The sequence below is a fragment of the Ascaphus truei genome, chromosome 3 (genome assembly GCF_040206685.1).
Source record: "Ascaphus truei isolate aAscTru1 chromosome 3, aAscTru1.hap1, whole genome shotgun sequence".
NCBI lineage: Eukaryota > Metazoa > Chordata > Amphibia > Anura > Ascaphidae > Ascaphus > Ascaphus truei.
In genome coordinates this window covers 328,307,296-328,330,899 of record NC_134485.1, presented here as the reverse complement: position 1 = coordinate 328,330,899, position 23,604 = coordinate 328,307,296, and the positions used below count along the sequence as shown (strand labels likewise).

At 44.0% G+C, this 23,604-nt stretch overlaps 1 protein-coding gene across 3 annotated transcripts in view; it reads left to right on the top strand.

Moving 5' to 3' along the window:
- Positions 1–23,604, top strand: part of BAZ2A (bromodomain adjacent to zinc finger domain 2A) — a 73,619-nt gene that overhangs the window by 24,556 nt on the left and 25,459 nt on the right. Inside the window, exons 1-12 of one of the 3 annotated variants that reach the window (XM_075591417.1) lie at positions 4,589–4,883; positions 7,741–7,878; positions 9,161–9,334; positions 14,790–14,978; positions 15,243–15,440; positions 16,596–16,769; positions 18,230–18,290; positions 18,767–18,875; positions 20,812–20,913; positions 21,128–21,335; positions 21,684–21,745; positions 22,563–22,607. In XM_075591417.1, the coding sequence (XP_075447532.1) occupies positions 7,743–7,878; positions 9,161–9,334; positions 14,790–14,978; positions 15,243–15,440; positions 16,596–16,769; positions 18,230–18,290; positions 18,767–18,875; positions 20,812–20,913; positions 21,128–21,335; positions 21,684–21,745; positions 22,563–22,607 (1,458 nt within the window). In that variant the 5' untranslated portion in view covers positions 4,589–4,883; positions 7,741–7,742. Of the gene's footprint in view, positions 1–4,588; positions 4,884–7,740; positions 7,879–9,160; positions 9,692–14,789; positions 14,979–15,242; positions 15,441–16,595; positions 16,770–18,229; positions 18,291–18,766; positions 18,876–20,811; positions 20,914–21,127; positions 21,336–21,683; positions 21,746–22,562; positions 22,608–23,604 lie in introns of those variants that run through there. The other 2 variants (XM_075591415.1, XM_075591416.1) reach the window with 2 other exon arrangements.

Here is a 23,604-nt window from a genome sequence, read left to right as displayed (position 1 = left end):
TTTGACTCCCACTTAACATTCGGGATGCACATTGATATCCTGACAACCAATACATATGCCAAACTAGGGGCACTTTACAGGAACAAATCCTCCCTAAGTCTCCTGGTCAGAAAGCGTATCGCACAGCAGATGCTAATGCCAATTATTGACTATGGAGACATAGTATACGGCTCGGCACCTCAAACCCACCTTAGCAAACTTGACACCCTCTACAATTCAATTTGTCGTTTTGTTCTCCAATGCAACTACAACACACATCACTGCGATATGCTCAAAGAACTAGATTGGTCATCACTAGAGTCTAGGCGCAAAGTTCACCTTTCCTATCTTGCCTTTAAATTGTTCATGGGCAAGCTACCCAGCTATCTGAACAAGCTCCTCACCCCTACCACATGCAGCACTTATCACCTGAGATCAGACTCCAAAAGACTGTTCATGGTCCCAAGGCTCAACAAAGTATCCGGACGTTCCTCCTTCTCCTACCGTGCACCCCAAAACTGGAACAACCTACCAGAGACTCTCACATCCACCACCAGTTTAAGTTCTTTCAAATCTAAGGCTGTCTCACATTTTAATCTGGTCTGTAACTGTTTCATACGCCCATAATATATATTTTCTTTAACTGTGCACACAATGTCTTGTATATAATGTATACCCTGTTCATTTATGTAACTGTATTTGTAACCATGTGCAAACACAGATTAGGTAGCGCTAACTATATGAGGGAACAAACCCTATAGTGAGGGATAGCTCACATAGGGGGCTGCCTAAATACTAAAACTGACCCCCTGGTCAGATAACAAAGTAGAGAGAAAAAGACTAGTATTAAAAGGCGCCTAATCAGGAAAGGATATATTCACCAACTGGAGGAGACCGATGTGGATTCCAGACGTACCAGATGTGCTTAAAAAGAATGTAAAAAAACACAAAACATAATGTAATACTGTATGAACAAAAAACATATATGTGAACACAATAAATATATTATCAGCTGAGATCAAAAGTGAGAAAAATTGACAACATTTAATAAATTGATTAAAAAACACTGGACATGAAAAACAAATACATATAAAAAACAATTAATAAAATATTAAGTAGACAATTAATATTGGTATAGGACGATTAATAGGGGACTGATTCACTGCTGCACCAGATGGAGTGCCCACTCACCGGACGGAAGATAAAATCAGACGGTGGATATATCTGAGAGTATCCCCTCTCTCTTTCCAGCTCACACGGCTTTCACATCGGGATCGGAGCCAGGGTGATGGTTGCACACGTTGGACTGTGTGTGTTTTCCCTGGTCACACGAACTCATCCACAGCTACTGACAGGTGGAACGCAGTTGATGTGTATAGCTTACACTGCTGTTACGCCGAGTCTGGGGCCAAGATGTCAGCTGTACACGCTGAGCCGCGTGGGCCTCCTTCCTCCTGGCGTACCTTCCTCGTAGCTGATGGTTTGTTGCGGCAGATTCGAGTTGGTTGGGGGTTTGGCTGACAGACAGCTGATTCGTCACGGGGTTCCCTGAGGAAGAGAGCAGCCCGCTCTCGAAACGCGTAGGGTTAATTTTGCAGGGACTTGAATCTCCACACCACGAGTTGCCCCCAAGTGCCGTGACGAATCAGCTGTCTGTCAGCCAAACCCCCAACCAACTCGAATCTGCCGCAACAAACCATCAGCTACGAGGAAGGTACGCCAGGAGGAAGGAGGCCCACGCGGCTCAGCGTGTACAGCTGACATCTTGGCCCCAGACTCGGCGTAACAGCAGTGTAAGCTATACACATCAACTGTGTTCCACCTGTCAGTAGCTGTGGATGAGTTCGTGTGACCAGGGAAAACACACACAGTCCAACGTGTGCAACCATCACCCTGGCTCCGATCCCGATGTGAAAGCCGTGTGAGCTGGAAAGAGAGAGGGGATACTCTCAGATATATCCACCGTCTGATTTTATCTTCCGTCCGGTGAGTGGGCACTCCATCTGGTGCAGCAGTGAATCAGTCCCCTATTAATCGTCCTATACCAATATTAATTGTCTACTTAATATTTTATTAATTGTTTTTTATATGTATTTGTTTTTCATGTCCAGTGTTTTTTAATCAATTTATTAAATGTTGTCAATTTTTCTCACTTTTGATCTCAGCTGATAATATATTTATTGTGTTCACATATATGTTTTTTGTTCATACAGTATTACATTATGTTTTGTGTTTTTTTACATTCTTTTTAAGCACATCTGGTACGTCTGGAATCCACATCGGTCTCCTCCAGTTGGTGAATATATCCTTTCCTGATTAGGCGCCTTTTAATACTAGTCTTTTTCTCTGTATTTGTAACCATGTATTATTTATTTTTCTCTGTGCCCAGGACATACTTGAAAACGAGAGGTAACTCTCAATGTATTACTTCCTGGTAAAATATTTTATAAATAAATAAATACTACCTCCTTCCGCATTACTATTGGAAATACGATCATTCACCCAGTAGCCCAAGCACGCTGCCTAGGGGTTACACTTGATTCCTCTCTCTCATTCTCCTCTCGTATTCAAAACGTTTCTAAAACTTGTTGCTTTTTCCTCCGCAATATCACAAAGATACGCCCTTTCCTCTGTTACTCGACTGCTAAAACTCTGACTCGGGCTCTCCTGTCTCGATTACTGCAACCTCCTACTGTCCGGCCTTACTGCATCTCACCTGTCTCCCCTACAATCTATCCTAAACGCTGCTGCCAGAATCACTGTACTCTTTCCTAAATCTGTCTCCGCGTTTCCCCTCCTGAAATCCCTCTCCTGGCTTCCAATCAAATCCCGTATCTCACACTCAATTCTTCTCCTCACTTTTAAAGCTTTACACTCTTCTGCCCCTCCTTACATCTCAGCCCTAATTTCTCGCTATGCACCATCCCGACTCTTGCGTTCTTCTCAAGGATGTCTTCTTTCTACCCCCTTTGTATCTAAAGCCCTCTCCCGCCTTAAACCTTTCTCACTGACTGCCCCACACCTCTGGAATGCCCTTCCCCTCAATAACCGACTAGCACCCTCTCAATCCACCTTTAAGACCCACCTTAAGACACATCTGCTTAAAGAAGCATATCAATAGCACTATGGATAATCCTGGACACATGATACATAAAGCTTGGCCCCCTGCAGACGCACTTACCAAAACTCCCTCCTACTGTCTCTGTACGTTCTCCCTACCTACCAATTAGACTGTAAGCTCCTCGGAGCAGGGACTCCTCTTAATGTTACTTTTATGTCTGAAGCACTTATTCCCGTGACCTGTTATTTATATGATTACAACATGTATTACTGCTGTGAAGCGCTATGTATATTTATGGCCAGTGTTCGACAAACCTATACATTTGCTCGCCCCGGGCGAGTGGATTTAACCCCCGGGCGAGTAAATATTGGCCCAAGCAGCACACGTTTGGTACTAGGTGGCGAGTAGATTTTTTTGTGTGGCGAGTAGATTTTTTGGTGATTTGTCAACCACTGTTTATGGCGCTATATAAATAAAGACATACAATACAATTCCCTGATTACAGCAACTTTGGCACTGCTGGTGCATTTATCTTCCACGTGTGTGCCCCCTAAGGCCTCGGCCAAGGTTCTGGCGGGCGGCTGAGGCTTAGACAGTGCGCCGTCCGGGGGCGTGTCGGCGGGTGGGCCAGTGACGTCACGGAGCTGGTTCTCCCTCATTGGCAAGCGCTTGATTTGAAAATTTCCTAAAGACCTACGCTTCCGCGCGCTTGCGGAAGCGTAGGCGAGACCCTACTAAAGCCGCTCTCATTGCGGTTGTAGGGGCTCACTGGTAAGTACCAGCGCATGCCAGAGGCCTTAGGCTGTGGTCCCAGTAACTGCCAAAGCACACGGCGCGGCGTGCGCCGTGCGTGTAAGCACCGCCCCTCAATGGGGCTGGGCCCAGTAGTCACCTTCCCGCTGAAGGTGCAGCCGCGCCGTACTGCAAGGTTTTTTACAACTCAATGAAATTGAGTTTAGACCTTGCGACGGAGGCGTGGCCACGCCCCCACCGGCGGTTCACCCAATGTCACCAATGAGAGCGAACCAGCTGCGTGACGTGATGGCCACGCCCCCACAAATCCCCGACCACACCCCCTCCCGTCGCAAGCTCCCTCTCTCCTAAAAAGACCGCAGATCACGGTTAGCGCTGTGCACGTGCCCCCCTCCCCGCCGGGCGCGGGTGTCACAGTGATGACTGGGACCGCAGCCTAACTGGTGTGAATGCTGTCGATTTTGTATGGCTAGTGATATCTGTTATTGTGTAAGTTATAATTAATAATAATGTACACCATCCTTGTCTAAATAACAGGAAGTGTCCCTGGTAATGAGGGGGATTTAGGATGGGTGGGCCAATCCCTCTCCTGTCAGAGGGGCCAGAGCACGTTAGGAAACAGCCATTAAACATATGGAGAATATAGTGTATTGTTTCCCCTAAAATCAGAGAGATCAACTGCCAAAGGTTAGTGAGATTTTTAGGACCCAAAAAAAAAAAAAACACACACACACAGTGAAATTTTGCACTGTGTATTTGTGTATCAGTCTCCCTGTTATGTTGCATCCACGTCTCCTCCATTCAGCATCTCGCGGATAATATATTGCGTGCATAACCCCATGATGCGGCGTCCCTCCGCCTCCCGGTCCTGTGCGGGTCACGGATAGCGCCGTTACTTCCGCCTGGGAAGGGCCGCCTCTAGGACCCTGCGGCCTACTCGGCCCCGACCTGTCTTTAGGACCCGGCGCAGTCAGTCAGGCACTTCCTGTCTCCCACCGGAGCCTCGTCCTGCTGACTCCCCCTCCGCCCCCCTGGTAACTCAGGCTGGGCCGCTATGTGAGGCTGCGACGCGCAGGACAGCCCGGCTCAGGTGAGGCCCCGGGCCGCTGGCTCCAGCAGGGAGACCGGGGGGGTGGCGGGCAGGAGAGAGCGGGGCCTAATGGGGGCAGCGTGGGCCCTGATGGAGAGAAGGGAGCATTGTACAGTACTTCTCCTGCCTCCTTACACCCTGCGTACAGCTTTATGTCAATATATGGAGATTTCTAATTAAGACAATTAATCAAACTAATTATGTCAGACTGCTGGCGGAGTCATTGGTCTGTGTAATTGTAACGTGTGTGTGTGTGTGTATATATATATGTGTGTGTGTATATATATATATATATATATATACACACACACACACACACACACACACACACACCCCCCCCCCCCCCCTATGTTTTTAGTTGTGTGTAAGTGTATATATAATATATGATTACACACACGGAGACCCTGTACCCCAGATCTCTGTGTGTTAGACAGGTAATGTGTCATATACCTGCCTTTGAAGTGGTGTCTGCTCACAGATTAGAGGGCCCCAATCAGAAACCTCACGGCCTCCCATTTTATTCTTCTTCGTCAACTCGCTCACCCAATCAATTATTTATTTGTTGGTATTCATTTTTTCATGTCCCATTATTTACTGGGATTCGCCGTTTCATTCAATTTAACTCCTCTCCTGCTTTTTGTTCGTGATGAGTCCCGAAACATTTAGTAAAGAAGCAAAAGTTCTGTTTATAACCTGAATTTATTTCAGTAACAGGAAATAACGCCTACATTGTGCTGTGTGCTGTTCTTGGCAAATGCTCAGCCTGCTGATAGGTGACCTATAAAACACAGACCCCACAAATATCCCAATTGATCTGTTCCTGGAGGGAGATCTTGTTTCCCTCACGTACGTAATAATAGAGTTCACCATTTTATGGGTGACGAGCTTCCTTCTCTAATTTGTGTTTGAAACACACCAGACACATGTTGCAGCACATGCTTGTGCCTTTAGATCACGTGTAACTCATTTTTGTCATGATGCAGCCTGATTCCTGTTTCTCCTGCATCTATAAACCAGGGTGGGGTAGAGTGCCAAAGGTTTTTTTTTTCTTCTTAGCAGTTTCCATCAATATTTTCTAATGCGTTCATTTGTGTGTTTTTGTAAGGAGAGAGGGGGGAGGCGGATGGTTAAAAAAAAAAAAAAAAAAAAAAAAAAAATCAATGGTTCATCCTGGAATTTTCACTATTTCAGGTGAACACTATTATTAATGGTGAAGAATGCTAAATATGATGCGAAATACAATGTGTTGCTGGCCCCTCTTGCACCGAGATGGTTAAACCGCCCCTCTCTTTTTAAGACAGCATGGCAGATGGCTGTGTATGTGGTAGCCCTTCCTATCTTTCTCTGTTGCTTTCTACAGCCTGTTCAAAGGTCAAATCCTCTAAACGCAGTGGTTTCCTAGTCCAGTCCTCAAGTACCCCAACAGGTCCGGTTTTAAGGCTTTCTGCTTCAGCACAAGTGGCTCAGTTATTTTTCATTGAGCCACCTGTGCTGAAGCAGGGATATCCTTAAAAACTGACCTGTTGGGGGGACTGGAGTTGGGAACCACTTAGAACTTGGTAGTCTGTTCTTCGGGGTAAGGATTCCTTGTGTCTGTATTCTGCTTGGTGATTTTGTCCAAAAACGTGTGTGTGTGTGTGTGTGTGTGTGTGTGTGTGTGTGTGTGTGTGTGTGTGTGTGTGTGTGTGTGTGTGTGTGTGTGTGTGTGTGTGTGTGTGTGTATACATATAGACACATGCACATTTACCTAAAATGTCTTAAAGTCTTAAAGTTGAAGTGTGTGTTTGATATTGTTAGCTCAGATGCTTGCAGTGTTGGATATTAAAAGCTATCCAGGTAGGCATATCAATCTCTATATCATAGTATTGTTAAGAGTGAAAAGTAGTAAAACAATAAACAATTCTTTGGCTGAGCTTATAGTGCCTTGTGACGCGACGTCGCTCCGAAACGAATACATTGATTCCGTCGTAAGCGCGTCGTCGCGACCAAAAATTTTGAAGCCGGTTAAATTTGATTTTTTTTAGAGACAGTTGCCACGTGTGACTGTCTCTAAACCAATCAAATTAAGCAGCCCGCCCCCTTAGTGACGTCACTGGCTTTGTTGCCAGTGACGTCGCTAAAATCAAATTACAACTTTCACCAGTGGCTATGGCAATGGGTGACATCATCGGTCGCCATCGCCAGCACTATAAGCACGGCCTTATGCACTCCATGTAATCCTGTTACTACCTTTACTTATCTGTCCGGTGCCCTCATCACAGGGGCCCCCTGCTAAAGTCCTGAAAGTAACAAGCAATCAAAGAAAGGGACCATGGCCTTCTTATCTGCCAAATGCCGTTTGCCATGACACTCTATGGAAGGCTTAAAAAAAAGAGGTCCCAATGCACACGTGCATACAGTGTATCGGCTCTGTTCTCCTTGTGATGTCACCGACCAGAGTCTGATGCAGATGTGGTCTATTGTTGGTGAATGGCTCCTCACTCTTCCTCATACTATGGCAGCACCCGAAGTTTCTCAGACTGTGACACTACTGAGGAAGCAGAGTTTCAGAGTCCACTCTTCTATATTTATACCCTAAACTGAATATAAGAATATCTGACTCTTCAGCCAAATAAAATATGTTGATTTTTAAGGGTGTATAGCCAATATTGTGATAATACACCCTTTATACGTCCCTTGGCCCATAATAGGACCAAGACATAATGTTTTATTAAAGTGTTAGGTTTATTTGCTCATTTAGTTGGAACTACAGGCACTATACATCTTTGTCCAAATAGCTTGGGGTGTATTTTATATGTTTGCTGTGTCTTTATGCATCTATTTATAAATATTTGTGTTTTTATTTTTCATATTTTAGACATGGAGACAAATAATCGTTTTGCCTGTACTGGCCAGCCCCCCATTCCTAATGCCTCAGGACTGAAACGGCTGCCTCAATCTGTGGAAACTGTTTACACAAACAGTGCTCTTGTAAGCTTTCCCCAGCAAGGAAAGGGTAAGCAGCATCCCACAGACTTCTGTGAATAAGAAACACGGTTCATAATACAAGCACTTAGTGTTAATAAAGCAGATGAGAAGAATATATTTGTGTACGGAGTGACGTTTACTGACCTTTAGCAGGATTTGCCAATGAGTTCTAAGGGGCCTATTTTGCTGTAGTACTTAAACAGTTGGGACCCGTTCACTGTAACCTCCATGAAATCTTTGACATCGTTGAAGCACACACTTTGTTTGTGTAGAACATTGCATTATGTGGGTGCTCTCTCTTTGTTTGACCACCCAGTGACTGGTATGTGAAGGAGAGAAGGGTATTCCAGGGCATGGTAGGAGAAGACTGGTAGCGCTCCAACCTCTCCCAAAGTTCAGGTTATTAACACCCGATATTCCAGTTTAGTAATGCAACAGAAAAGTATCCTACCCCCTGGGCTGGGTGAACATAATGCCAGTACATACATAGTAGCTGGTGTCTGAAGTGGGAAAAGAAGCAGGGGTTGTCGGTGTATTGACTAAACATAAAAATGTTTACTATTACAGTACATTGATACTGCTTATATATAAGAAAACACCAGTAATATGTAGATATTATTCAAGCCTCATTTAGCAACCTAATTGCTTTATTCTGAGTGTTGTGTTGCATTTGTGGTATCGCACAGATACAACACCCAAAGCCCCCCTCCCCACACACACACACTTGCATTAGACGTTAAAGTAGCAGTAACATACACAGAACCATTGCAAACCTGGTATCATGCAGTCTTGCCCACACCACAGGGCATAAGCAATATTCTGTATTGTTGTGTACTGGAAGGGGTCTACTGATCATGTATTGTAAACCTTTTTAGCCCCTGAGGGGGAATGCATGAAATGGAAGGATTAGATAGTTGAGCAGTGTCCTGTTATGTTCTTAACATATTCCTGAACATGAGGGCATTGAATTGGAGTTCTAATGACTTCCTCATAGGCATGCAACGGTGATATTTTCCTTGTCAATGGGTAGCAGCTTACCTAATTTACTTATCTTCTCTATTGAGGAAAAAAATATTTGTTTTTGGAATTAATATTCAAAAGAACACAAAAACGGGATAATAAAATGTGGGCAGGTGGAATATTCAAGACTTGGGATCACTTAAGTATGTATGATTATGTCTGAAAAGTCAGTCTGGCAGAGCAAAGATCTGAGCTTTGTAAAACTGTGAGCTCACTGACTTATAACAATGTTGGTGTGTTACAGGAAATACCTCTTGTAATGTTTCCCCTCTAATCCTGATCCTCTCCAGGTCTAAATGGTGACATGCAAGTCAATGGCCTGACCTCTTCCTCCTCCATACCCACCAATGTCCATGGGACCTTCTCGTCGGATGTCGGCTCTCCCCATCATCCTGTATCCACTACCTATGACTACCTCTGGAATTACCCCAAGTCTCCCATCCGCAAGGACTGTCACGGGCCTGGTCAGTACCAAGTGAACGGCTCAACCTCTGCAATGACCAATGGCCCCTCCTGCAAGGGGAATGGTACTCCCGGCCATGCTGCTTCCCTCGGCTTTAATGGTCAGGACATGTGCAATTTCAATGATCCCAATGGCAAGGTGGCCAGTGCAGCAAACGGGACCCCCCATGGCTGCTACGAGGCATCCCGACCCGTCCCCATGCTGGCATCCAGCATGCAGGCGTTCTCTCCTCTGACCCAGTGCATAGGCAAACAAAAGGAGGAGGCTGGGTCAGGCACAACTGAGGGGCTGCCCTCGGGGACAATGGAGAACGACCTGGGACTGGTGGAAGGCTTGGAGCCATCTGATGTGCAGGCAGGTGCGGTATAGTCTCCCTACATCTTTACATTAGCGTAAGGCTGGGTTGAAGTGACCTCTATGACGGAGGGAACAGATTTCCTTTTCCATATCTGTTCATTGGAGGGAAAATCTTTTGGTTTTATGTGGAATTGAAGATTTTTTTACCTTTCCTGAGTGAGCTCGTTGCAGTGATAGGGGAAAACCCGCAACGGAGCCTCCTTCACCTGTTATTTACTCCTTCATGGTCCAAATTCCCTGCAAAGTGCTGTATGAAGCATTTTTTAGTTCAAAAGAGGGGTTATTTAGTTATGCATTTGATTGAAATATGGAAAGCATGTCACCTCTGCTAAAGTAAACCTACCAATGAGCTACAAACGATTATATGAAATATTTCCCCTGTCTGGTTAACTAACAAGGTGAGGTATAAATTGTGTATTCATAGTATATATCTATCTCTATCATCGAGAGAGAGAGAGAGACAATTTTTTTTTTTTTTTTTTTTTTTTTTTTACTGTGATATAATTTATTTTGATATCCAGGAGTCGTTTTCTACTTTGGATGTAAGCATTGTTTTGTGTCCGCTTAAAATATTGACAGTGGTGTCCCTTAGGTAAGTCCCATCAATTACAAGCCAACCTAGCCCCTCACAAAATCTGTATTTAATCTACATTGTGTATGCTTTTTAGAGTTGGGCTTTAGGTCTAGATTTGCTTTTACGCTGTTGAGAATCATATACTGTATATATTTCACAAACTTGGGCTGCACCTCTAAAAAATAAAAACAAAAGCTATTCCTACATCTGAAAAGCACAATATTTTCATCCCCGGATACCTTGCGCTTCCTGAGATTACTGCATCCTGGTTTTTAAAGGGCATTTAAATGGCCATTCAATAGGAAGCGGCAACCAATGGATCCACAATGTCAGAAGAGAGTATACCGCTCACAATTTAATGTATAAAGATAGATAATATAAATATGAGTTTTTCCCCAATGCCTAAAGTGGCATTGGGTGCTACCTATGTGCTAAATTGAAAAGTATTTAAAAAAAAAAAAAAAAAAAAATAGAGATATAGTTGGTGATATGATGCCAACTATTCTCTAACAAGAACACACTATTGGTGCACATCGGGGCAGTTGAAACTTGGCATTTAATGTTTCCACAGTTAATATAAGGCCCCGGCCATGTTCCTTGCTGGCTGAAGCGCGCTGACGCGCGCTCCCGCTCAGCACTGAGCCCCTACAGCCACAATTAGAGCGGCTTTAGTAGGGGCTCGCCTACGCTTCCGCAAGCGCGCGGAAGCGTAGGTCTTAGGCCTCGGCCAGGCTCCCTGCTGGCGTGCTGAGGCGCAGAGAAAGCTGGTGCTTTCCCTGGCCTTGCGGTTGCTTATCAAGCACACGCTGTCAGTGGGCGGGCCGGGACAGCGCGTGCACGCCAGCAGGGAGCCTGGCCGAGGCCTTAGTCTACACATGCAAACAAAGTTATCATATATTGTATAGTGTTTATTTTTAAATTTAAAAAGTGTACCAGGAGGTAGGATGGGATAGCTGATGATGGCTATGAATTTTTTTTAACACAACTAAACATCAGTAACAAATGTCATGTGATGTTCATTATGTAATCTGCTCCAACATTGTATGGCAGAGTATCCTTTTATACAATGTCGGATTCACACGATAGTATAGTTGTGTGTGACTGGTGTGTAAGCACAAGGCTCTATTGATTCAATGATTGTATGCCCTGTTGGCTGTATTCTCCCACATAAAGTGATTTGATTTTGAGCCAATTGAAAACAGTGTGATTAATATCTCGGTGTCATTCAGTCTTTGGGGGCAGAAATGAGACATCCAGATGGTATAGAATTAGAGCTAATGTGCATAGTTCAGTGGTGATCAACAACGCATACCATATTGCACACCAATAATTAGTATATAAAAATTGTGGACACATCGGTGATAGCTATATACTGCTAACATGTCATACACCGGTCTAACCCACTAAGGTCCGTCAGACTAACTAAATGTAAAAGCTGTGAGTAGCACAGCGCAGCTCTAACATCACTGCATAGTTTTACTCCTGTGCTAGTTGAAATTCATAGACACCTTATATGTGGGAGACCTCGATTGTAAGTTCACGCTGTATGTTTGGTAAGGTTAACTCAATTACTGGTGAGTGGTGTGATTGATTGCTCCTGTGTATATTGGCACCCTGAAAGCAAAATATTACATAGCAGCAGCCTGTCAGGCTGTGTAATTGGATCACCAGAGTATAGGGTGAGTGAGTGGTCTAGTTTTTGTTAAACATACTATGTAAGGTACAGCACAATTGCAGCAATCTGCAAAATAATACCATTACATTAATGGCTAGCCAGAGATCACCATGTTATGCCCTGGTGCTTTAGAGAGGTCTAATGCAATAATGCACACGGCGGTGCAGTTTAGCATCCTTTTACAACTGTCAGAGAGCAGAGCACAGCGTCTGATCCTCCTCCTGTGATGACGTCACTGCGTCGTACCCCCAACGCGTTTCCCTCCGGAACGGAGCTTCGTCATGAGAGGATGAGAGAGAGGCAGCGTAATGTGCCTTAAGTAGTATTGCAGATTCCCATACAATAAGCTCCCATTGGAGGAGCATTGCTATCATGTGGCAGTCAGAGCCAATGGGATCGTAAGAGGTTGCTCGCGCTAGCAATTCACTCATCAGGCTAATGCAGACATATACTATGTTGCGATAATGTTTAAGATTCAAAGCAAAGATTAAAAATGATTCGTGTCTATCTCATAGGGAAATAAACTGTGTGCATGTCTTGGGAATAATCGTCATTAGAGTAGAGGATGGTGCATAAAGATTTTAAGTATGATACTTCAATCATCCCTTGACAAATAGGATTGGTTCGTCCAGCAAAAATATATACAGAGGTAGCTACTACAGTGTGGATCACAGGGCATGATGGATATATAGATATAGATATATAGCTGTAATTAATATGAGCAGCTATATAAATTACGTTATTTTTGACAATCGCTGTTGGCATCGTATTCTTGTTGGAGTGCTGGGAACTCCCCCTCTCCCTCCCTCCCCATGTTATGTATCACATGACATTTGTTACTGATGTTTAGTTGTGTTAGACAAATTGCACAGTCATCATCAGCAATCCCATCCTACCTCCTGGTACACTTTTTACATATTAAAAATACACACTTTACAATATATGATAACTGTGTATGCATGTGTAGACTTATATTAACTGTGGAAATATTAAATGTTAAGTTTTAACTGCCCTGGTGTGCACCACTAGTGTGCTTCTTGTTAGAGAATAGTTGGTATCACCAATTATATCTCTATTTTTGGAAACCAATGGATCCACCAGAAAATGATCCCTGGTAGCAATTTGTCTTGTATAATTAAGTTTTAAGCATTCTGCCAACACGGCATCTAACCAGTTTCTGTTATACCACCAGAAGCTGCCGGATTCACAAATGTTTTCCAAGTTAGGAGCGGGCAAAATGGACACCGAAAAGGGGATATTAAAAAATAGTTCCCAAATGTATTGGTTGGGAGGGTCTGATGACTAAAATTTTACTCGCCTATTTCCCCATTCAAAATCTCATATCCAAAACTGTTGCAAGTATAGCGCAGGTAGCCTGGTTAGCAGAGAGCTTTCTGGGAAAACCGAAAGGAAGACACAATAGCGCAGACTGTACGAAAACTTCTTTATATTGCAATAAAAAATAATCCATAAAATGCGCACTCGCATAATGTACATTCTTTAAACCATTGGTTTATAATGCGGAGATATCGCACAGCTCTGTTCTCGCCGCCTCTGCAAATGCTGGCATCTCGCAAGACTCCTCTGGATGTCGGTAGGGTGTCCCTCTCCAAGCCCCAGCTCAACATGCGTTTCACCATCATTGGCACTATATTTGGGATATGCGATTTTGAATGGGGAATATGTGAGTAATATTTTAATCATCAGACCCCCTTACCCAATACACTTGGGAACGTATTCAATATTTTTGTATACCTTCTCTTTTTTGTTGTCCATTTATAAAATGTTTTTTAACGTTGGGGTGTCAGTAGCTGAACCCCATTCATTTCAGCTCCGGGGACCCCATGCTCAACGAGATTGTAGGGTGTACCAGTAGCTTCTCCTGCTCGCTAGCAGGAATCATGCAATAGCAGCTTTTCAAAGCTCCCACAGGCCAATAGGAAGCCAGACCGGGTGACATCGTGGCTTCCTATTGGTCCACGTGACACGGGAGCGTTAAAAAGCAGAGGAGATATTGGCACCCCTTAGGAGGAAAGTGTCTCAGGAAGTAGGTGTCCCTGGAACTGAAATGTTTGGGGTTCATCTCCGGTGACGACCCCCCCCCCCCCCCCTCTGAAATCCTCTATTAAATTTTTTTTTTTAAATTGCTTGAAGGATTGCTCGTTTTAAGGCTTTGAGCAGCAAAAATTCAATGTATATTTTGCACGTATTTGAAAGTTTTAATATTTTTCACCTCCCGATGTAATTGGTATATTTAACGGACAATCACATTATTGATTACCGCTGCTTTATTATTGTAATCTTGATCACTGAGTTTTTTTTATAGTTTAATAATATCGTTAAGTGAATTACACTTTTGTAAAATCAGCATTTGACTATTTGAAACTGCATATTAGATATTATAAAGCTACATGAGGAGCACCAATGTGTAACATATTTTTGTGGTTATGTTGGTTCACAAATTGGCCAGGTGGGAAACGCTTGAGTATACCACCACCACCACCACAATGTTACTGGCAGTCATTTTTTATTTTCAAAAGGGAATTTGCTAGTGAATATTTCCAGTTGCACTTGTAGCCACTGAAGTTTCATCCAGCATGATTCCTTAGGTGACTTGCAGGCAGAAGGGGCCAGAAATAAGGCCTTGCTGATGCTTGTAAGAGGCCTGAGACAGGAGCACCGCTGCCATGTTCTGCGTTGGTAGGATGCTTTAAGGTGAGCGCTACATTGGGTGTTATCCCTCTGTTTGGTCCGAGCTTAATCAGCTGTTGCCATCTCATGCAAAGCACTTCTCTTGTGTGTCTCACTTTTTTTTTTTTTTTTTCTTTTATTTGTGCCTCTGCCGAACAGATCTCAGAATTTGTGAGGACAACAGAACAAACCTGGTGCTGGCAGCCCTCCGTCAGATGGTACCCAGCCCACCTTCTCCCCCTGATGTCAGTAATCTGGATGACCCCTCCCAGCTTCCATCCCAGCTGGGGGACTCCCATCTTCTCAGCTCAGATTCTCTGGAGCCCTTCGGAGCGGACCTCAGTCAAGGTGATGTAGCATTGCAAAGCCTTTTCAAGTTGGTGCCAGTACACACCCTATCTTAAATTTTTTTTGTGGCAGTAGCAGAAGATGGGGTTGTTTCGGAGAGCACTTTTTTTTTCCAGGCGTTTCCCTGGAGCTCCTTAATAATGGAGTAAATGGCCTAGTTGCAGCATCTTGTAATTTTAGCTTTGGCAATTACTTATCCGTTTTTTTTTTGTCTCCTTTCTCCCACCGCCTTTTCTATTTTGCTTTTACTACTGATAAATTCAGGCAGCAACAACTTGTATGACCTGGAGGAACTTGGGGTCCAAGAGGATAAGGTCCCTCTGGTGGAAGGGTCGGGCTTGGACTGCCCACCATTCTCCAACTCGGCCTCCTTTCCACTCGTGGCTGAAGACAGCAGGAACTCTGCTACCTTATTTAATGCAACGTCTGCTTCCCCTGTGCTGGGGGATTCTGTAATGCAAGGTATGCCTCCCTCACCGCACTTCCATACCCATCACCCAGACTTGCCTTAGGCTGGCTAAGTATAGGGCTGACATCCTGCACAGTGGCTGTAAAATGTGCATGTTCTTATGTACTTCATGTTGAAGGAACAATCCACTCAAAGTAGAGATTAATTTATGTATAATATTTTTATTTTTTTATTTTATTTTTTAACATTCTTTGGTTCTCCAGAGCTGAACAACACTACTGTAAGCTCCTAGGTCTCCACAGACACGTATGGGGCAATTGCTGGTATTACTTCCTGGCTTTTACAGGGGATTTAAAGGACCATCCAATAGGAAGCCACAGCTGATGGTGCAGCTTCCTATTGGCCTTTGATTTGACAGCCATTTTGGTTTCCCCTGAGGGAGATTTAAACACAGTAACTTCACCTGTAAATGTGTTTCGGAAACTAAAGGGGGGGGGGGGGTCCCCACAGCTGAAAATAGTGGGGTTTTGGCTCAGGGTGGTTCACACCCTTTAAATGGGGGGCTAAAAAACAAAGAGTAGGGGTCAGCATTGAAGCTATCGACCCTTTGTATACAACAGCTCTTCGTACTCCCATTATATTCTTTCATCGGCCACGTGTTGCCGTGAAGACGATCACATCACAAAATCTTTGCCGTTATGAGGAATATTTGTGACCCTTTGGAGAACTGGCTTAGGAGCCCTGGCATCTGAATACAAGCTCCCAAACCAAAGGGGCCAGATAATAAAATGTTTAGGAGTAGGAGGACCGCAAGCTTATTATAATGTGATTTTTAGATGCTTTTAAAGACTTGAAAATGACTATTTCACCACGTTGCAAACTTTGATAACATTTGTGTTTTATATAATGTGTATATATCTATATGTCTCTATCCCTAATTTAGAAGGGTGTTTCAGTGTGATAAACTGCCTAAGCAACTAGTGTGAGATTAGCACGAGCAGAGTCCAAGGCGCTATGTCCTGCGGGCCGCCTGGTGTATGCTGTAAAGAGCAAGACATCATTTAGTTTTTTGGCTTTGTTAGAACATCTAAACTTAAACTCTACATCTGGAATAAGAGTTGTTTTGCTTTTAACCATTTTGTTGCCGGAGGGCTGGCTCTCCTTTTAGCATGAGCTAGTGTGTTCACCATGGCTGCTGATGTTTACAGACAGTGCATCGGAGATGGAGGAAGATCCTGAGGGAAGCAGGGCTGAGGAACCAAACACTACACTGGAGAAGGACCTGGGCAACGTCTCCCTGGACGAGAACCTCACAGAAAACACCAGCATGGACCCCAGTGTTGCCCCTGAAACAGAAGGACTAGAGCCTGGGGAAGTGAAGGGTAAATGCTTTTTGAAATATTGATTCATAAGGGTCTACGGTGAAACACCAGGTTCCAGGTTTAGTAAACGGTGTTGCTGTGCAGTGCTTTTATTTGCACTCCGAATGGGAAATGGCCGCGATCATATGGCCACCGCTGGAGTCCCCGCTGCCAGCCGCTTCCAAGGTAAGTTTTATTGCTAATTAGGGTAGAGGGTTAATTTAGGGGTTTTAGTTGTTGGATAGGGGGTTTGATGGTCAGGGCTTAGGGTAGGGGATGGTCATGCGCTTACCTTAGCGGCGAAATGTCCGTGACCAAATGTCTTAGATCGATTTTCAACTGGACTATTGGCCATATTTACCAATGTGCGTGCCTGGACTATAAGGTGCCTTCAGCGTAGCATGGATTATTAATGCGGCAATCCAAGCCGGTGAATTGTTTTTGTGAATTGAGAGAGATGTATATCTGTCTCTGGGGCTGAACCCCATTCATTACAGTTCCGGGGACCCCCAGCTTCCGGAGATACTTGCCTCTAAAGCAGGTGCCAGTGGCCGCTCGGCTACCAGAGATCACATAATGGCTGCTGTTCAAAGATCTTGCGGGTCAATAGGAAGTCGTGACCTCATCGGCGCGGCTTCCCGTTGGCCCATGTGACGCCAGAGCGTTAAACTTTAAAGCCCAGCTGGCTCGGCCAGAGCAGCTACCGCCACTTCGGAGGTAAGCATCTCCGGAAGCAGGGGGTACCCGCAGCTGAAATAAAGGGGGTTCTTCAGCGCCGGAGACGGCCTGCTTCAATCCTATATAAAAAAAAAATGCAAAAATATATTTCCCGGCTTGGATTGCTCTTTTAAATAGAGCCCTTAATGTGGGCTGTGAATAGGAGTTCATCCAAAGCAACACGTTCTAGAAGTGGAGAAGTTTACCAGTAATCACAAACTGTTTGCAGAGGTGAGAAAAATGGGGAAGTGTTTATTTTTTATTTTTGGTGCATCTTTAGTTTCATTTGCAATGGGAATCTTGGGAAGGGTGTAAAGTCAGTAACATGTTATAGGAGAAGGATGTGTAAATGTTGATGTTGGTATAACTAGAGATTTATCAACCAAAACCTTTTTAATTGGATTTGTTTTTATTGTACTTTAAAAATTATTATTTCTTTTTTACGTGAGAACATTTTGTCTGAGAAGTGTATCATTTAAAAAAAAAATAATTACTGGGAACTGAATAGGTGTTGCTAGTTGGATTAAGGAGCTGTCAGACAGAAGGTGAACCATAATGTATTAGTGTCATGAAGGCCAATGGAGGAGAATAGTGGGCAAATGGGGCAGAAGTACTGTGAATAGGTCATTGGCAGCTTTGTGAGAGCTTGTCTCCGTGTGAATCTAGGTTTCAGGGTTTCTAAAGTTTGTTGGAAGTGAGGCTATTTAGCATTGCCCTGCTCTTGTATTGCAGAGTAGGTTAAGCAAGTCTCCTTTATTCCTTAGGTAATCTTTCACGGAGGAGGATAGCCACACCAGAAGAGGTGCGTCTCCCTCTTCTGCATGGGTAAGTCATGCTGTTTCATCGCCCCCCCCCCTCCCCCATACCGCTACTCTCTTTCTCTGCTCCACACAATGTGACACAGGCAGCTGTTAGCGTGAGGTGTGGCCCTGTCTGCACTCATTGATTAGACATGCGCCTTTTCTTCTCGCTTTCAATGAATGTATGACACGGGACTGTGTCCCCACTTTCGTCATCTGTCGCCTTACATACTTTTCAAGTGAGCAGCTTCCCTACATACCAGCCCTGCAGACTTGACCAATCTATTCCATGTGCACATTGTTTGTGACCGCAAAACTATTAGAAACATGAAGTAGCACAGGTATTATTGCAGTACGATGCTGCAGGAATTAGGTTGGATTACTATGTTTGCATCACTCAACCACTGGGTGTCTGATCTCCTGATGGATTGGTGGTAAATGCAAGAGGAGGAGCGGAAATGAAACTGTGGTGTCCCCAAGCCTTATCTTTCCCCTATTCAGGTGGAATCGGGAAGTCCGGATAAAGAAGGGAAGCCACCGCTGGCAAGGAGAGACCTGGTACTATGCCCCGTGCGGAAAAAGAATGAAACAATTTCCGGAGGTTATCAAGGTAAGGCTGATTTCTGCTGGCACCCTGTGCGTCGGGTTTAGATGCGCTGATGTCATTAGTCGGCGTATAGCCCGTTATGGGGGCAGCATACGCAGGTGCTCTTCTCTGATCAGATGTGTCCTCGTCTTACCACACCGTCTGAGACTCCGACGGTTACCAATCTCCTACAGGTCTCATCTATCCCCTGCCCTCATTGAATAGGAGCACACCTTGTGTTGGCTGCTAAACAGCATTTTCTCACTTCGACCAGCCAGGGTATCACAGGTCTTAGAACCTATAGAGCAATTTGTTTATACTTCCCTTATAGCCAGCACCTGTAGTGTGTGTGTGTGTGTGGTGTGGTGTAGGAGTTTGAGCATTTAGTCTCTACCATTCAGCATTTGAATGACTAGTCGGCTATTAGGTCATAGATTATATACCTGTGATCTAGAGGTGTTCACTGCTGACTGACTTTCAGTAGACATTAGGTTATATGCTGGACATGTGACTAGGTTCCTGAGACCTGATATCTGCATTAAGCTCTCTGGGAGAGACCTCTCAGTATAGGCAGATTTTGGCTGGATTAACCGCACTGATCAAGCGAGTCCACATTGCATATACATTGCAAGTGGGGCTGCTGCCCTTAGGATGGGCTACCTTATTTGTTCTTATTATTTCACCAAAGTAATTGATATATATTAGCACTTCATTACTGTGTCACTGCATATATTGTATGTTATCATTGTCTATTGATTAATTGTAAGAGCATACCTATTAAAGTTTTCATTTTAATTCACTCATTGGGCCATGCAGTATCACTGCTTTCCCTCCATTCAGGAATAGTCATAGGAATTCATTACAGCTACCACCATCGACCCATTCATAGCTATATTTATAACAATTATTGTGACATCTCAGAGGTTGTGCACTGAGTAAGGCAGGGGTGCTCATCTCCAGTCCTCAAGCGCACCCGCCCCCCCCCGCCTCCCCAACAGGTCAGGTTTTGAGGATATCACTGCTTCAGCACAGGTGACTCAAGTTGAGCCACCTGTGCTGAAGCTGGGCTTGTCTGAAAACCTGACCTTTCATTGAGGACTGGAGTTGTGCACCCCTGGAGTAAGAGAAGACTATTCCTCATCCCCTCTGTGGGTACTCCTTTTTGTTCCCAACTTTCCCTTAGGTGCACCCACTGAGTCACATTTACTTCTAAGGCTACACTTGTAGTGGCGACGTCAGGCTGCGGTCGCTTTAAAATTCAAATTGAGATAACTTCCAGCGATCGCGACCAAGCCGTCACGTCACGCTTACTATAAGCGTACGCGACGGCGGCAATGCTTTTGTTTTGACGCTGTCGCTGTCTCTGGCACTATAAACGCAGCCTTATGCTGAGGAGTGGGCTTTATGTTTAACAACTTGCAGCTGCATATTTTTCTTTTGGTACCTCCTTTTTATAAGCAGTTTGTACATGAGACATTGTTACCAATGTACTAAGTAATGTACAATTTCACTAGAGCACTGGGCTCAGATAGGAACTTGCTGACTAGTTCAAGTTTTTCCCCACAGTTTAGGCATAAAGCTGCAATGTCTCCAGATCTCTTGCTTTTCTGCTCTGGTAAATAGCAGGGATTCAGATCTCAGTGATGTCTGCTGATAGCTCCAGGGTGTTATCTGATACAAGTATTTCTTCCAGCCTAGTACTGCAACAAATGTGTACATGGCTATGATTATTAGTCCCGCATATGTTTAGGAAGATATGCACACTGCGGAGCACACCTTTACTACAAAAGACATATGGGGTTATATTATCTATCTTTTTTTTTCTTTCTCTTTTTTCTTTCACTTTCTCTTTCTTTTTTCTCTTTTCTTTCTCGACACCTACTGGTTGTTGATGTGCCTTTTTGTAGTCCATTCACTTTAATTTTGTCTTGCCTGTCCTCGCTCCCTTCCTCTGTTTTAGTATCTGTCGAAGAACATTAGTCCCTTGGTCCGCAGAGAGCATTTCAGCTTCAGCCCCCGGATGCCTGTTGGAGACTTTTATGAAGAGCGGGACACAGTATTGGTGAGTGCTTTGGGATCTGTGTACTGTAACTATATGTAGGAGGGTGGAGCAGTTCCTTGGATTGTAGGTCCTCAATGTCTGTTGCCCTGTGGTTAGAGCAACAGCCGTAATAAGCTATGGGTTCTTTATTTTGTATTTTTCTGTTCCAGTGTCTGGAGGTTAAAATTCCTGTGCTCACAGCTGGCTCATCTTCTTCTCTTCACTCCTGCTCTAGGGCTTAGAATGGGTGCAACTGAGATCGGAGGAAATACCCTCCCGAATTGTGGCCATCACAGGAAAGAGGGGGCGCCCCCGCAACATGGAGAAGGCAAAAGCGAAGGCTGATAAGGTGAAACGAGGGCGGGGTAGACCTCCGAAAGTAAAGGTGATTAACCTGCTAAACAAGCCTGATGCTAAACTCATGAAGAAGTTGGAAAATCAAGGTACAGAGTGCAAATACTACCGCTTATTTCTTATAAACACTATGTCCGGTGACTATTTCCCCCACATAAAGTTTCTTTGGCCACTATCACGATAGAAAAGTAAAATGGGAACGGTAGTTCACTAATGTATGTAATGCTAGGATACGTTCTCCACTGATTTATTTATATAATTTAACTTACTATTATGTAATGTTTAATGTGCTTATTCATTTATCGCTCAACACAAGATAGATATGTTGTGCTTGTATATCTTTTGATCACGTGACTCCTTTTTGTAAAAACTTTCACAAACAAAATGGTTCAACAGTACTCTCTTTCCCCCCCCCCCTTCTTCACCCCCTTGTTTAGAGGTTCTCAGTGATGAAGATAAGCTGAAACTGAGGAAGTTAAAGAAGAAAATGAGAAGAAAGGTGGGTCAGAGCGTGCTTATCTGGAATGGGGGTGCAGAAATGAAGGAATTGGTTGTGAATCAGATTTGACAGGACACTAGGAACACTAACTATTCTCCCTGACACGGGCTCTGTGGTGTGTATCTTCCATTGGGGGCATCAAATCAGATGTACTTCTATTGGCCTTTTTTTGTTTTAAACCACTTGAACCTGGTAATAGACTATTCGTCAGAAACCTCAATTGGCAAAGGTGTTTTTTTTTTCTATTTGATTGAGGCGTAGTTTTTGAGACATAGACTTTGGTATCGGTCAACATATGATAGGAAGGATAAACCTGGTGACCACTGGTCCCTGTTGCCTTTCATAAAGGTGCAACTCCCTGCCCCGCACCCCCCCAAAAAAGCTAGCCTGACAGTGAGCTCAGTGTGATGCCCTTTAAAGCCGACTACCAATCCTATTTTAGCTCTCTTTACCGCACTGTTTTTGTTTGTTTGTTTTTCAGTTATTTTAATGTTTATTTAAAAAGGTCCAAAGCTTGCAGTAGTGCCCACATGGCATAGCACAGAACTGCTTTCCATGCGCAGAAGCGATCTTATCTTGAGCCTTTTAGATACGGTTCTTTGATATCCAATGCCACGAGGTTACAGGGGTTAGCAGCCATTGGGTTTTGTGCTTGCCTTTTAGTGGAGTAAAATACATTAAATGCCCCCAAATTAGTGAGCAAGGCAATGGTAAGGGAGAAATACAGACCACCTTCTTTTCCATGGTATAGTGCGAAAACCCATACAGGGCAAAGTGCAACTGTAATGCAGTATCCAATATCTCCTTTTTTTTCCAGGCCAGAAATCAGGAAGCAAAACAGGAGGCAAAGAAGAAATCAAAAGTGAGTACTTACTGTCACATATTCCAGCCAACCCTATAGAGGATCAACGGCTGCTGTAAAATGAGAACTAATACCTCTGCTGAAGTTTGTGTCTCCTTGCTTTGAGCAATTGAAGGAGTCGGAGCCATTAAGGAGAAAGGCGAAGTGCCTGCCAATATTCTTTAATAGAGAGAGATGCAGCAAGTATTATCTAATAATACAGAACTGATTTATTTATATAACAAAACACCGGATTTTGAATGTAATGCTGCTTTAAATATTGGTTAAAAAAAAAATACTCCCATCCCTGATTTTTCCAATGCAAGTAGTATGGTGGCCCACTTGCAGAGACTACGTGAGTTACTGGAAGTGCGTTAGGTTAGTACAGGGGTGTGCAAACGGTTTTTCTTGCTCTCCCCTGTCTGCTCTTCCTCGGCTCCCCTCCCCACCCCCCCAGCTTTTCTCCAGCATCTGCGGCATCATATGACGTCACAACGTCATGGCAACACGTTGCTATTTGACCCCGCGGTGTCATTTTGACTCCACATTGTCATAGCGTCGCTAGAAGCCGCCGGAGAGAAGGTAAGCGACATACAGAAGCCTCGTGCGCTCCCCCGGCATTTTATTTAAATGTTGTGGGGAAGAGCGCAGGGGGTGGGGCTCTGTAAGTGTCGCCCTCTGAAATTCCGCGCACTCCAGTTTGTGCACCCCTGGGTTATTACGTGCCACCCTTTTCCCAAGTTTGAGATAATACTTGAAGATGGGTAGAGAAGTTGTTCTTGTGAGATTGATGACTAAAGGAGATTATTGATGACTAAAGGAGATTATTATTATTATAGTTGTCTATAGAGTTCAAAGGTATATAGAAGGTATATAGAAAACAGAAGCTGCAAAACACCCTTCCATCGTGCAAGTATTTTTAATAGAACAAATAAAGTTAAAGTGGCTCCTGCACTCACAGAAGGACACACCTACACAATTGTAGTATAGGTGCTCTTATTGCTTCGTTTTGGACTTG